The following is a 13,763-nucleotide window of genomic DNA, read 5'->3' on the forward strand; positions in this document are numbered from 1 at the left end:
CACAACCTCCGCCTCCCAGGTTCAAGCGATTCTCCTGCCTCAGCCTCCCGAGTAGCTGGGATTACAGGCATGTGCCACCACACCCGGCTAATTTTGTATTTTTAGTAGAGACGGGGTTTCTCCATGTTGGTCGGGCTGGTCTCCAACTCCCAACCTCAGGTGATACACCCACCTCGGCCTCCCAAAGTGTTGGGATTACAGGTGTGAGCACTGTGCCCGGCCTGTTTTGGCCCTTATTCTAAACTCTAGGAGACTGACTATATGTGGTGAACCGGAAAGTAGGAGGGATGATCCAATGCACTGCAGGTCTAATCTACCAGGCTCACCTCCCATCATCCCAATTTGTTTTCAGAGCTGTGCCACTGGGGAGCACAGCCATGACTTAATTTTGAGAATAACTAGGATTGTGTAACTCACTGAGCCCCAACAGTCCCCAGATGGAGCAGAAGCCACAGTTAGGCTTGTCTGGGCCTTCTGCCAAAGAGGCTCATGCTGGAAGCAGATTCAATGTCGTTCATATAAAAGCAGAGAAGGGTAAAACTGCTTCTAGAGACATCTTTAAAAGCTGGGCAGTAATGTGTCTGGCACTGTTCCTGCTCTTTGCTTGGCTAACTCCCACGCATCCTTCTCAATGTAAGTATCACTTCCTCAGAGAAGTCTTCCTTGATAGCCTCATGACCAGTGGGTCCCAGTTAGTCTCACTCACAGTGGTCTGTAATTTTCCTCCATAGTACTTTCCAAATTTTGTAATTATGTAGTTATTTGTGTTTATATGCTTAATGTCTGCCCCCCTCCACCAGAAAAATTCCACCACAACTAAAAATTTCACAAGGAAAAACAAATGAATAAACATATATATAAAACCACTGCAGCCCACTGCCCGGCCTAGCAGATACTCCATGAGTGAATGGATACCCTCCCTCCAGTTGGTGACAGTCATTGCCAGGGTCAGTGGCCCTGGGCCTGTCCTGCGCTGCCCACTGCCTCCAGTAGTAAGTTGGCATCACCACCCTTCTGACCCTGTTCCCTGTCTTCCTGGGAACAGTAAGCCTCCTCTTTCTTTCCCAGGTCTCTGGAGAGCATCATGGAGGCGTGTCACATCTGTGCAGACGCTGCCTACGCGCCTACGCACAGGCATGGTCTAGACAACAGTTTGTAGGGAGCAGCTGCAGCACAGACAATGAGTGGGCTCAGCCTGACCCATCCCTCCCCCCATCAGGATTCGACTCAGGCAAATGGCACGGGAACTGCTCCAAGACACAGGCTGACAGAAGGATGGCAGCAGACGGGCAGGGAGACGAAAAAGACGCTCGCGGGGGAAGTGGGAGCAAGGCTGCCTCCCTTCCTGCCACCCCTTCATGCTACCCACAGTTGACTGAAGCAAAGGAAGCGTCATGAAGAGGCAGGCCCAGAAAACCGGAAGCTGCTGCAGGCTTACTAGTAGGGTGAGCAAAGACACAGCTCCCAGGGACAGACCCTCCTTTCCCTGCCCCATCCTCCGATCATACAGCTGTGCATCCCTCCAGAGACACGCCTCCAAGTAGTCCACAAACACTCCTCTAGGGGGCCTGCTCAGAGGGACCCTGGCTTCACGGTGAGATCTGTGATGATGATGCCCTGGCTACTCTGGTCTCAGGAAGACTGGGAGCCCAGGTCCCCCCAGACACCTGGTTCACAGGCTGGGGTGCAGGGCCCACTACTCAGTGTCCCAGGAACTCAACCGTCCTTGCTTAGCAGTCTCTGGAGCTCTGGATCTGTTAACTCTTCTACATTCTTCTTTTTTTTCTTTTTTGAGACAGAGTCTTGCTCTGTCGCCCAGGCTGGAGTGCAATGGTGCCATCTCTGCTCACCGCAACCTCTGCCTCCCAGGCTCAAGTGATTCTTCTGCTTCAGCCTCCCAAGTACCTGGGATTACAGGCACCTACCACCACACCCAGCTAATTTATTTTTTATTTTTTATTTTTAGTAGAGACAGGGTTTCAGCATGTTGGCCAGGCTGGTCTCGAACTCCTGACCTTAGGTAATCTGCCTGCCTTGGCCTCCCAAAGTGCTGGGATTACAGACATGAGCCACCATGCCCGGCCAACTCTTCTACATTCTATCCTCACAAGTCAGCACCAGTCCCCTTAGAACCTGAACTCAACAAGAAGCTCAGTGAGGCAACAATGAGCGTGAGGGGAGGAGGCCAGGATAGAGCAAGAGAGCCCAGCTGGCACCCCACCGTCCGCAGGCTGTAGCTGTGCCCGATTCTGAAAGCAAGGGGTTCCACTGCTTTGCCAAGCCTGGGGAGAAAGCATGGGCCTCAGGGTGAGAGCGCCTCACCTGTGGGACAGCTCCCACCGCATGGCCTGAGTAGGGGGTACCTGATCTTACTCTGTCAATTTGGGGCTAAAGTCATCTCACCCTAAAGCTACTGGGCTATGTGAGCCCAGGTCTCCCAGCAAGGCAGTGAAAGTCAGGCCATCAGAACTACATAAAGGTTCCAAGGCTGAAGATGCCCAGAGTCCAGTGGTATAGTGTGACCAGGTCAAGGAGAGCTGGCAGGGGTAGCTCTACCCCATGGTTCAACCTGGTGGACACACCAATCTCCAAAGGGATGTGGGATACAAACAAAGATGGCACTGAGTGGATAAAACGTCACCACTGATCTCCCCAGCTCAGTCTGTCCTCATGTCTACCCGACTACAAAGCAGCTGAAGCCTGGCCAAGGCATGGAGGGTCCCCCCACCCACACAGAGAAGCATCCCCACAGGCGGCCACATAGGAGCGCACACATGTTGGCAATTACCTACTTGGCACACAGTAAGGGACTGTCCAGGATGAAGAGGCCGCCAGCCTCCCTGAAGGGGTCTGTGGTCATGCTCCAGTTGGAGGTGAAGTGTGGGTGGTGGAGAGGAGTCTGGAATTCAGACCTGGTGCCTCCAGCTTAAGATCTCCTGGAGCTGGATTGCAGGAGGAGGGCAGAGCACATATATTGCGCTGTAAAACTTTTACTGCCGAAGGACATAGCTTCTGAGTGTGTGCATTGGTCAAAACAATTGAACAGTACAGTTAAAAGACGTGAAATCACTGTGTGTAAATATACCTACGTTTTTTAAAAGGCAAGCTGCAATCTTAATCAAGTGGTCAAAGTCACTATTACCAATAACAGAACAAACTGGCATCACATGCCTCCTGACATGATGCCCTTAATCAACATGTCCTACTCATGCTATTTTTTTTTTTTTCCAAGACAGGGTCTTGCTCTGTCACCCAGACCGGAGTGCAGCTTCCACCTCCCAGGCCCAAGTGATTTTCTCACCTCAGCCTCCTGGGTAGCTGAGACTACAGGCACACGTTACCATACCTGGCTAATTTTTTAAATTTTTTGTAGAGAGGAGGGTCTTGCTATGTTGCATAGGCTGGTCTCGAACTCCTGGACTAAAGTGATCCTCCCACCTTGGCCTCCCAAAGTGCTCGGATTACAGACGTGAGCCACCGCCCCCAATCTACTCATGCTGTTTTTTTTTTTTTTCCAAAAATGTATAATTTGAATCTAATCATGAAACAAACCCAAACTGAAGGACATTCACAACAGGCCTGTATGTTTCAAAAACATCCATGTCAGATAGTTAAAGAAAAGCTGAAGAATGATTCTAGATTAAAGGAGACTAAAGACATACAACAAAGAAATACAATGGGTGATCCTGGAGAAAAAAGGTATAAAGGACATGACTGGGCAACTGGTAAAATCTGAATATACACTGTTTACTAGATAATAGTATTGTATCAGCTAAATTTCTGGAACTTGCAAATTGCATTGTGGTTCTACGGGAGAATGTCCTTGTTCTTAGGTGATACATACTCAAGTGTTTCGGGGTGAACGGTCATGAAGTCTGTAACTTACTCTCAGGTCCCCGGAGGCAGAGGAGAAAGTCCAACCTGCTCAAATAGCTCCCAAGACCTGATTCACAGGTTCAGAGGGACCTGTGGCTTGTGGGTACACAGCCAACAGTGGCAGAACGTGCAGTCTCATATATGTTGGGCAGAGCCAGCCTGGCATGAACAGGAATTCAGTCTTGTACGGCCCCCTCTCTTCAATACTGCACTATATCAAGGAAATGGTGGGTGGGGGGAGGGCCTCCATGCAATCTCTGGGCCTGCCACCTGGTGGCGTCTTTCTGCAGTGCATCTTTACAGGGTTTCTCCGCACCAAGTACAGGATGGTGGGGCCCTGCTCTCCGCAGGCTGATCAGGAAGGATGAACTCCATGGGAAGAGACCACCTCAGCCACCTGTGTGAGTGGGGCTGGGCAATCAGATCGCAGGAGGCTGCTGTCTCTCTGCCCACTGTGGAGGTCCTCCAAAGGCTCCATGCTCTTCAGGAAGAACCCCAATTCCTCAGTGAGCCTAACCAGACCTAGACTACCTCTCCAGCCTCACTGCCCTTACATGCACCCTAAATCCAGCCACACTAAATGACACAATCCCGAGTATGCCATGAACACCCCTGCCCCGCCCCGCTCTCCCTGATTGGCACATCCTTGTCCCTCGGTCCTCACTGAAATGTCACCTGCTGCACAAAGTCTTCACAGAAGGCCTCCTGCCAAAGCTGGCTGCTTCTCCTCCAACCCCCAGAGCACCTGAGCACACCTCCATCCCCTCCCACTGTGCTGCACATTGGTGTATCTGTCTGACTCCCCCATCTCAGGCTGTGGGCTCCCGAGGGAGCAACTCCCATCCACTGCTGCCTCCCTGCACCCAGCCCACTGCCCGGGCAAAGCTGGAAGAGAACACAGTATGGGGCTGTTTGCTGGGCATCTATAAGGCACCATGGTCCCTGTTGGGGCAGGAGACAGAAGCAGTTGAATAAAGAGGTACAAAGTGTGATTCACAGGAAAACTATGTCCAAGGAGAGGTCAGTGGCTGGAGTGGGACGCTGAAGAAAGTACAGATGGTCATACTAGCCAGTATCTGCCAACTCACAGCTGGAGACAGGGTGCCGCAGCTGTAGGTAACTGGGGCTGCACTCGATAGTCTGTCCGGGAAAAGTCCCACGTCAGAAACGCATGAGGCAGAATGGGGTCTAAGCTGGCTGGTCACCAGGGGTTACGCTTAGACAGCATTTGCTGCTGGAGAGCAATCCCTACTGAAGAATCAAACCTATTCACAACATGCCTGCAGCTGTGCAGAAGCCCTCACTGATGAAGGGATGGACCAGGCCCTGTGTGGGAGAATCCCCCAAATCCAGCCAAACGATCTGCTTTCCTGCGACAAGATGTGGGGAGTGTGTGAGTGACAGCCTGGCCTGTCCCTTCACACTGGTGACAGGTCCTCCATGCCCCTCCAGGTTTGTGGTGTGAAGGTCCTTCTGTTGGTCAGAAAAATTTCAACCACTTTCGCTTCACTGAAGAGAACTTCTGGCCTAACTATGCATTTATCTGACTACACCTGGGGTGAAATGATGACACTCGAGGTGAGTGATGTGAAATCTGAATGTGTGATCCAACTGAGGTCACCACCCATGCTCTACAGACCACCTGTCCACACTAGGTGGCTGCCAGGTCTCTTGTAGATTACTGTGCGCCTCTCTGGGTGGTGAATTTCAGACTTAGAACCTGCAAGGGCAGCTCACACTCTCAGATTAACCAACATAACTAATTTTTACACATGGTTTTATAGTTTACAAAGCACTTGCGAATATAATCATCCCTCAGTATCCATGGGGGATTGGTTCCAGGACCTCTGACAGATACCAAAATCCAAGGATGCTTAAGTCCCTAATATAACGTTGTATTTGCATATAACCTGTGCATGTACTCCCATGCTACACTTTTTTTTTTTTTTTTTTTGATGGAGTCTCGCTCTGTCACCCAGGCTGGAGTGCAGTGGCACGATGTTGGCTCACTGCAACCTCCGCTTCCTCGGTTCAAGTGATTCTCATGCCCCAGGCTCCTGAGTAGCGGGGATTACAGGTGCATGCCACCATGCCCAGTTAATTTTTGTATTTTTAGTAGAGATGGGGTTTCACCATATTGACCAGCTGGTCTCAAACTCCTGGACCTCAAGTGATCTGTCCACCTCGGCCTCCCAAAATGCTGGGATTACAGGCGAGAGCCACCACGCCCAGGCCCATATACTTTAAATAATCTCTAGATTTATAATACTTAATGCAATGGAAATGCTGTGTAGTTATTATACTGTATTAAGAAATAATGACAAGAAGGGCCAGGTGTGGTGGCTCACGCCTGTAATCCCAGCACTTTGGGAGACCAAGGCAGGTGGATCATGAGGTCAGGAGATTGAGACCATCCTGGCTAACACGGTGAAATCCCATTTCTACTAAAAATACAAAAAATTAACCAGGCATGGTGGCGGGCGCCTATAGTCCCAGCTACACGGGAGGCTGAGGCAGGAGAATGGCGTGAACCTGGGAGGCGGAGCTTGCAGTGGGTTGAGATCACACCACTGCACTCCAGCCTGGGCAACAGAGCGAGATTCCGTCTAAAAAAACAAAAAAAAAGAAATAATGACAAGAAAAAAACAGTCTGGCTGGGTGCCATGGGTCATGTCTGTGTAATCACAGATCATGTGATCGTGCCATTGTACTCTGGCCTAGGTGACAGAGCAAGACCCTGTCACCAAAAAAAAGGACTGGGTGCGGTGGCTCAAACCTGTAATCCCTGTAATCCCAGCACTTTGGGAGGCCGAGATGGGTGGATCACGAGGTCAGGAGATCGAGACCATCCTGGCTAACACGGTGAAACCCCATCTCTACTATCCAGCCTGGGCGACAGAGCGAGACTCCGTCTCAAAAAAAAAAAAAAAAAAACCTGTAATCCCAGCACTTTAGGAGGCCAAGGCGGGCAAATCACCTCAGGAGTTCGAGACCAGCCTGGCCAACATGGTGAAACCCCATCTCTACTAAAAATACAAAAAAAATTAGCCGGGCGTGGCACTGTTTGCCTGTAATCCCAGCTATTTGGGAGGCTGAGGCAGGAGAATTGCTGGAACCTGGAGGCCAAGGTTGCAGTGACTCGAGATTGTGCCACTGCACTCCAGCCTGGGTGACAGAGCAAGACTCCACCTCAAAAAAAAGAAAGAAAGAAAGAAAATGTCTGTACATGTTTAGTCCAGACACAACCATCCATTTTTGTTCCTGAACATTTTCGATCTGCAGAACCCATGGATGTGGAGGGCTGGTACATAATGATAACTGATCATGTCCCCACAACACACACACAAAACACAACATTTTCTAGAAAAAGAAATTGAGCTCGGGCGTGGTGGCTCATGCCTGTTACCCCAGCATTCTGGGAGGCTGAGGTGGGAGAATCACTTGAGCCCAGGAGTTCAAGGCTGGGCACAGCTCGTAGTCCCGGCTACTTGGGAGTTTTAGGTCGCTTAGTTTGGAGGATTGTTGAGCTCAGGAGTTCAAGGCTGCAGCGAGGCATGACAGTACCACTCTAGCCTGGGGGACAGAGTGAGACCTTGTCTCAAAAAAAAAAAAAAAAAAGAAAAGAAAAAAGAAGTTGACACTCAGAACTCTGAGACCTGCCTGAAGTCCCCTGGCTAGCTGTTGGAAGAGTTGGGATATAAAAACAGCTTTTTCAATGCTGTATCCCATATTCTTTTTCCCTGACTACACTGATTCCTCAATTGTTCCTTCTCCACCCAATGTCTGCATAGTTCCAGGCATGCCAAACATAGAGAGGACAGTACTCTCTAGACTTACTTCTAAACAATCATTCTCCTGCAACCAAGGTGCCATCAAGCCAGAAAGCTGCAGTGAGCAGGGAGGGAGATAAGCCATGCTTCCCTCGGAAGCAAGCATTTCAGGGGCTGCTGAGTGGGGCCTCTCTGGAGAAAAGGGCTGAGTCAGAGGCTGGGTTACTGAGATATCCCTCCATGAGCCAAGAGGCAGCATCCCCCACCCTTCCCTGACACAAGCACTCTGGGCACCACCCCTGGTGCACTTAATACTCACGTTTAGATGCTTCTACCAGGGACACCTACAGACCTGCTCTCCATCCACAAAGGCAGTCCAGGAAACCCAGAGGAATTCATAGCTCAGAGAACCAAGGGTTTCAAGCCATGGACCAGTGACGCAAATGCCAATTGGGATAACAAGATGGATTTGGGGGTCATGGAGGTCTGGGCTCAAATTTCAACTTCTGACACTCACTTCTCTTGTGACTCTACACTAGTCGTCTACCCTTTGGGGGCCTCAGTTTCCTCATCTGTAAAACATAGATGGTAGTACGCCCCCCTTCACCGGACAGCTGAATGATGCTGTGGCTGGCGGTATCACCAGGTCTTTGCTGGGTGAAGGGTAGGTGCTCCCTGCTCCGTGCTGAGGACGCTTCCCTGTGGCAAGTCTCTGCAGGTATGTCTTTTTTTCATTATCATTTGATGGGCACCGCTTGCCAGAAACCATTCCCAGTGTTTCCCAGATTCTCTCTTTAACTGGCACCACTTTCTGATGTGGATTCTCCCCTTCCGTTATTGAAAAAGCAAAGCCTAAAGACTGTGGCCCAGGTCGAGGCTCTGGTGAGGGCTTTTCCGCTGAGTCTGAATGACAGCCAGCCCCGAAGGAGGCACGCACCCTCTCCCCGGGAGCTTGGTGGCTGTGAACAATCTCCTTAGGAACCCACTGGAAGCCATTTGCTTTGTGTTCAGGACAGATGCTGACAGGCTGGGGAGGCGGATATAGAGGAGGATTAGTAATCCCTCGATTTCAGCCAGGACTCCCTGATGACAAAGATTCATGCATGTGCTGTCATCTTCACTGTTCCAAAAGAGAGCGATGATTTTGTTCATTTTTAAAACGCAGGACATGTATAGCTCCAATTTGTCAAGAATACATAATACCATCATCTAATGCACAATATCACATCTCCAAATGCTGCACTTTATTGCCTTGGGGGTTATAAGTGAACGGGCTGCTTCTAACCAGAGCTCTCTTTGTATGGGGTGACCCCACCCGCTGAGGCCTGCTCTGCTCCCAGCCTGTGGGAGAGTACCTGCTGCAGCCAGAGAGGAAGTGACTCAGCCCAGTGGGAAGTGGGAGGGGCGGTCAGCAAGAGGGCCCTGCGCCCAGCCTGCTCCCCCAGCACATCCTCTGCCACCGCTGCCTTTCCTCAGCAGGAGTCCAATGTGCAGAGCACAGCAGGCCTGGCGGCCAGGCAGGGCCTGAAAGTCCAGGGTCTGCAGCTTGGTGACCTAGCTCTAGTCTCCTCCAGGAGGCAAGGTTCATGAGTTAGCCCCATATAAGGAGACTGCGTAATCAGTGAGATCCCTCCTCATCCCATTGCCCCGAGGAAGTCCCCACTGGGCTTTTCTGTGACCTCCTTTGGAGGCTGCAAAGGAAGTCTAGAAGCTAAAGGCCCCTGGCCAAGGGGATGCATCCCAGAGAAATTCTGGAAGAAAAGTCTCAGGGCTGTGCACACAGAGAAGCTTTCTCTGCAGGCTCTCCTGGGGGAAAGATAAATGGAGTTAGAGACCGGTCCCCATGGCCCTGAACCAGGCCGGCTGCTCCTGGGAGCAAAGGGCTTCACCAGCAGTCATGATGAGAGCCACCAGAGCAGAATCCGGGGCAGCACTGCCAGACCTGCCACTGGCTCTCCCCTCCCAAGGGCCTCCGGAAGCAGCTGATGTGACAACAAATAATCCGTCACTGTGTGTGGGTGTCGGAGGAGGATGGGACAGACTTACAAGCTCTTTCTCTGGGCCATACTGGCCTGGCATCTCCATCCCGAGAAGTAGCCTGGGAAAGCAGCCAAGCACACTGGCTTAGGGGATGTTTGCGGTGGCCCCTTGGCTCCGCAGGGTGCCTTCTGCCATGCGCAGTGAAGGCAGACTGAGTCACTGGCAGGTCTTCCCTGTCATACTGGCCTGCTCTGGCTCACTTGGACTAGAAGAGGAGATTGCAACAAGGGAGATCCTGGCATGGGCATGTGACTAAGAGGCCCCTCAGCTCCAACCATCAGTTATTGCTTTGTGCAGTGACTCAGCCCTGGAATAAGGCCTGCCATGGGGTCCCATGTGGAGTTCAAGTTCTTACCACCCACAATAGCCCAAACCAGGCAAGGAGAAAGCAGCAACCAACCACTGGTTGAGTCTAAAAGCCACCATTCTGTTCACTGTGTGACCTGGACACATGCTTCTCTGCTCTGCAGTCTTCTCATCTAGAGGACGGGGACAGCGCTACTCCCAAAAACGGTTCCCTTCAGGATTGCCAGGGCCCAGCACATAGGAGGCATGAGATGCTTAACTTAGAAAGGTTATGTTTCCTGGCCGGGTGCGATGGCTCACCTCTGTGATCCCAACACTTTGGGAGGCCGAGGCAGGTTGATCACCTGAGGTCAGGAGTTTGAGACCAGCCTGGCCAACACGGTGAAATCCCATTTCTACTAAAAATACAAAAATCAGCTGGGTGTGGCGGTGGATGCCTGTAATCCCAGCTACTCAGGAGGCTGAGGCAGGACAATCACTTGAGAATCACTTGAACCCACGAGGTAGAGGCTGCAGTGAGCCGAGATCGTGCCACTGCACTCCAGCCTGGGTGACAAGAGTGAGACTCTGTCTCAAAAAAAAAAAAAAAAAAAAAAAAGAAATGTTACGTTTCCTTCCTTCTATCCCAGATTTCCAGAGTGACAGACAGGAAAGCCCAGCCAGGCCAGGCCTAGGTGCCTGCGATTCTCTTCATACTGTTTTCAACAGCAAAAATCACCACAATTATCCTGTGAGAAAGGCAATCTGGACTGGGGCCAGCAAATTGCCTTTCCTTAACTGCCTCTGTTAAAAATTAAATTAAATTTCACAACTTTAGGCCGAGCATGGTGGCTCACGCCTGTAATTCCAGCACTTTGGGAGGCTAAGGCAGGTGGATCACCTGAGGTCAGGAGTTTGAGACCAGTCCGGCCAACATGGTAAAACCCTGTCTCTACTGAAAATAACAAAAATTAGCTGGGCGTGGTGGCGGGTGCCTATAATTCCAGCGAGTAGGGAGGCTGAGGCAGGAGAATCATTTGAACCTGGGAGGCGGAGGTTGCAGTGCGCCGAGATCGTGCCATTGCACTCCAGCCTGGGCAACAAGAGCAATACTCCGTCTTAAAAAAAAAAAAAAAATTCACAACTTTGACAGTGAACAATAAAGTTCACTTTCTGAAGTCTGACTGAATGCTGAGGGCTATGGCTGCTCAGACGGACAACAGGCTGCCTGCTATGATTAGAAAGGCCAACAGCAGGCGGTCCCTTCAGAGTGCCCCTCTGTTGGCCTCACCTGCTCTGAATCACCAAGAGCTGGACGCGGCACATCATGAGGGCCAGGAGCCACCACTGCAAGACTATGTCCATGCATTGAGGGCGTGTTCATTATGTGTCTGCTTATATGTAGGTCTCAAGAAGGGTCTGGTCCACCTCAGGCCTCTCAGGCTCTGCACAAGCCCAGAAGGTATGCAGAAAACAGGTGCGAAACCACAGCCAACAAAGAAAAAGAAAATATACCTGTCTTGGGCCCAGCAATGCCAATTCTGGGGATGGATCCTGCAGATATACTCACACAAGTTCACAAAGATAATGTGCTCAACAAGGGTCCCTATAGAGACACGTGTAGCAGCAAAAAACAAAACCATAAAAATCAACACACACACACATGCCCCCAAGGCAGGAAACTATCTAAATGGCCATCCAGAGACGACTGGTTAATTATGTTCATGTAGACAATGGAATACTATGCAGCCTTTCCAACTAGGTCCACGCCTGCCCGTAAAGATGTCTATGTTACCAAAATAAGCACACTGCAGGAATATATGTATAACATAATCCTACTTAGGTTAAAAAAGATTATACACACCTTTGAATATGCATAGGAAACGTCTAGAAGAAATTTTTTTTTTAGACGGAGTGCAATGGTACAATCTCACTGCAAACCGTCATCTCCCTGGTTCAATTCTCTGCCTCAGACTCTCGAGTAGCTTGGATTATAGGTGCTCGCCACCACACCCAGCTAATTTTTGTATTTTTAGTAGAGACAGGGTTTCACTATCTTGGCCAGGCTCGTCTTGAACTCCTGACCTCAAGATCCACTAGCCTCGGCCTCCCAAATGCTGGGATTACAGGCATGAGCCACCGCGCTCAGCCTAGAAGAAATTTAAGTGGACACCTCCAGTCAATAGAACTAAGGGCCCAAAGAGGGGAGGGAGAGCTTTATTATATATTCTCCCGTATTGTTTAACTATTGTACCATAAACTACTAAAACAACAATAATTTTTTAAAATCTAAAGATTTTCTGAACCCATTAGAATTATTAAGAGTAGTAGTGGAGCCAGGTATGGTGGCTCATGCCTGTAATCCCAGCACTTTGGGAGGCTGAGGTGGCAGATCATGAGGTCAGGAGTTCAAGACCAGCCTGGCCAACATCCTGAAGCCCCGTCTTTACTAAAAATAGAAAAATTAGCCGGGTGTGGTGGCGCGCGCCTGTAGTCCCAGCTACTCGGGAGGCTGAGGCAGGAGAATGGTTTGAACCTGGGAGGCGGAGGTTGCAGTGAGCCAAGACTATGCCATTGCACTCCAGCCTGGGCAACACAGTGAGACTCCGTCTCAAAAAAAAAAAAAAAATAGTAGTAGTGGAATCAGGCGAGGCTGGGCCTCAGAGAAGGCGGACTTGAGAGAGTATGGCCTGGGAAGAGGTGTAAGCATAAGTGCCCTGGATGTGTGAGCTTGTGTGCCAATGCAATGGTGCAGCAAAAGAGTGAGAGGCAGAAGGACAAAGCGAACACCCCTGCAGCTCTCCAGATAGCCTGCAAACATGCCTGTAAGGAACTTTCTGCTCGCGACCTGGCATCCATAAGGGCTGAAAGCTGGCTCAGGACGCCTCTTTTGGGACACTCACAGGCTCACTGCCAAGAACTCACCTGGGCCTTGCTAGAGCTGGCCCCTGGGTCCTGTCTGCCTGTCATGCACTAGGCTAAAGCCTTGTGTCTCATGACTACCTTAAGTGCAAGAATTGTTATGCCCATTTTACAGAGGAGGAAGCTGGGGTTGGAGACAGGAAGTGTCTTGTTCAAGGTCACTCACTTCAATATCTGAAGCCACATCTGATTTGAGCCTAGGCCCTTAACTGCTGGGTGACATGGTTGTAAGTCTCCTTGCCCACTACCCATAGGGCAGGTCGGGGAGGGACTTGTCTCAAGGCAGTGGCAGTTTCCATTCTTCAGGCAAAAAACGGATTGGTTCAACTTTGGGGCTGGCTCTATGAGTCCAAGATTCTATGTAGGCTGGACTCCCCGGGGCCAGAGCCCGGCCAGGATGGAGGAAGGGGACATGGGCTCTAGAGTCACACAAATTGAGTTGGAAATCCCAGCTCTGCCCTTACTGGCTGTGTAATAGTGGACAGGCTGTTTACCCCTCCTCTGAGCCTGGGTGTTCTCTGTAAAATAAGAGACAACCCTTACCTCCTTCGATTCAATAATGTATTGCAGTATTGCAAAGGACCTGCGAGGTGGTGGGGCTCCTTTTTTTTTTTTTTTCTTGAGACGGAATCTTGCTCTGTCAGCAGGCTGGAGTGCAGTGGCGTGATCTTGGCTCACTGCAACCTCCGCCTCCTGGGTTCAAGCAATTCTCCTGCCTCAGCCTCCTGAGTGGCTGGGTCCACAGCCACACACCACCACGCCCAGCTAATTTTTTGTATTTTAGTAGAGATGGGGTTTCACCATGTTGGCCAGGATGGTCTTGATCTCCTGACCTCGTGATCTGCCTGCCTCAGCCTCCCAAAGTGTTGA

General features: G+C 50.6%; 1 protein-coding gene across 3 annotated transcripts in view; it reads right to left on the minus strand.

The window, feature by feature from the left end:
- STK40 (serine/threonine kinase 40) overlaps nt 1–13,763 on the minus strand; it is a 54,603-nt gene that overhangs the window by 26,601 nt on the left and 14,239 nt on the right. The window contains exon 1 of one of the 3 annotated variants that reach the window (XM_011989007.1): nt 916–1,017. The exons of the other annotated variants lie outside the window; for them this stretch is intronic. Within the exon in view, the coding sequence (XP_011844397.1) occupies nt 916–940 (25 nt within the window). The 5' untranslated portion in view covers nt 941–1,017. Of the gene's footprint in view, nt 1–915; nt 1,018–13,763 lie in introns of those variants that run through there. 3 annotated transcript variants of the gene reach the window in all.

Source organism: Mandrillus leucophaeus, unplaced genomic scaffold (genome assembly GCF_000951045.1).
Source record: "Mandrillus leucophaeus isolate KB7577 unplaced genomic scaffold, Mleu.le_1.0 Scaffold343, whole genome shotgun sequence".
In the NCBI taxonomy this organism is placed as follows: Eukaryota; Metazoa; Chordata; class Mammalia; order Primates; family Cercopithecidae; genus Mandrillus; species Mandrillus leucophaeus.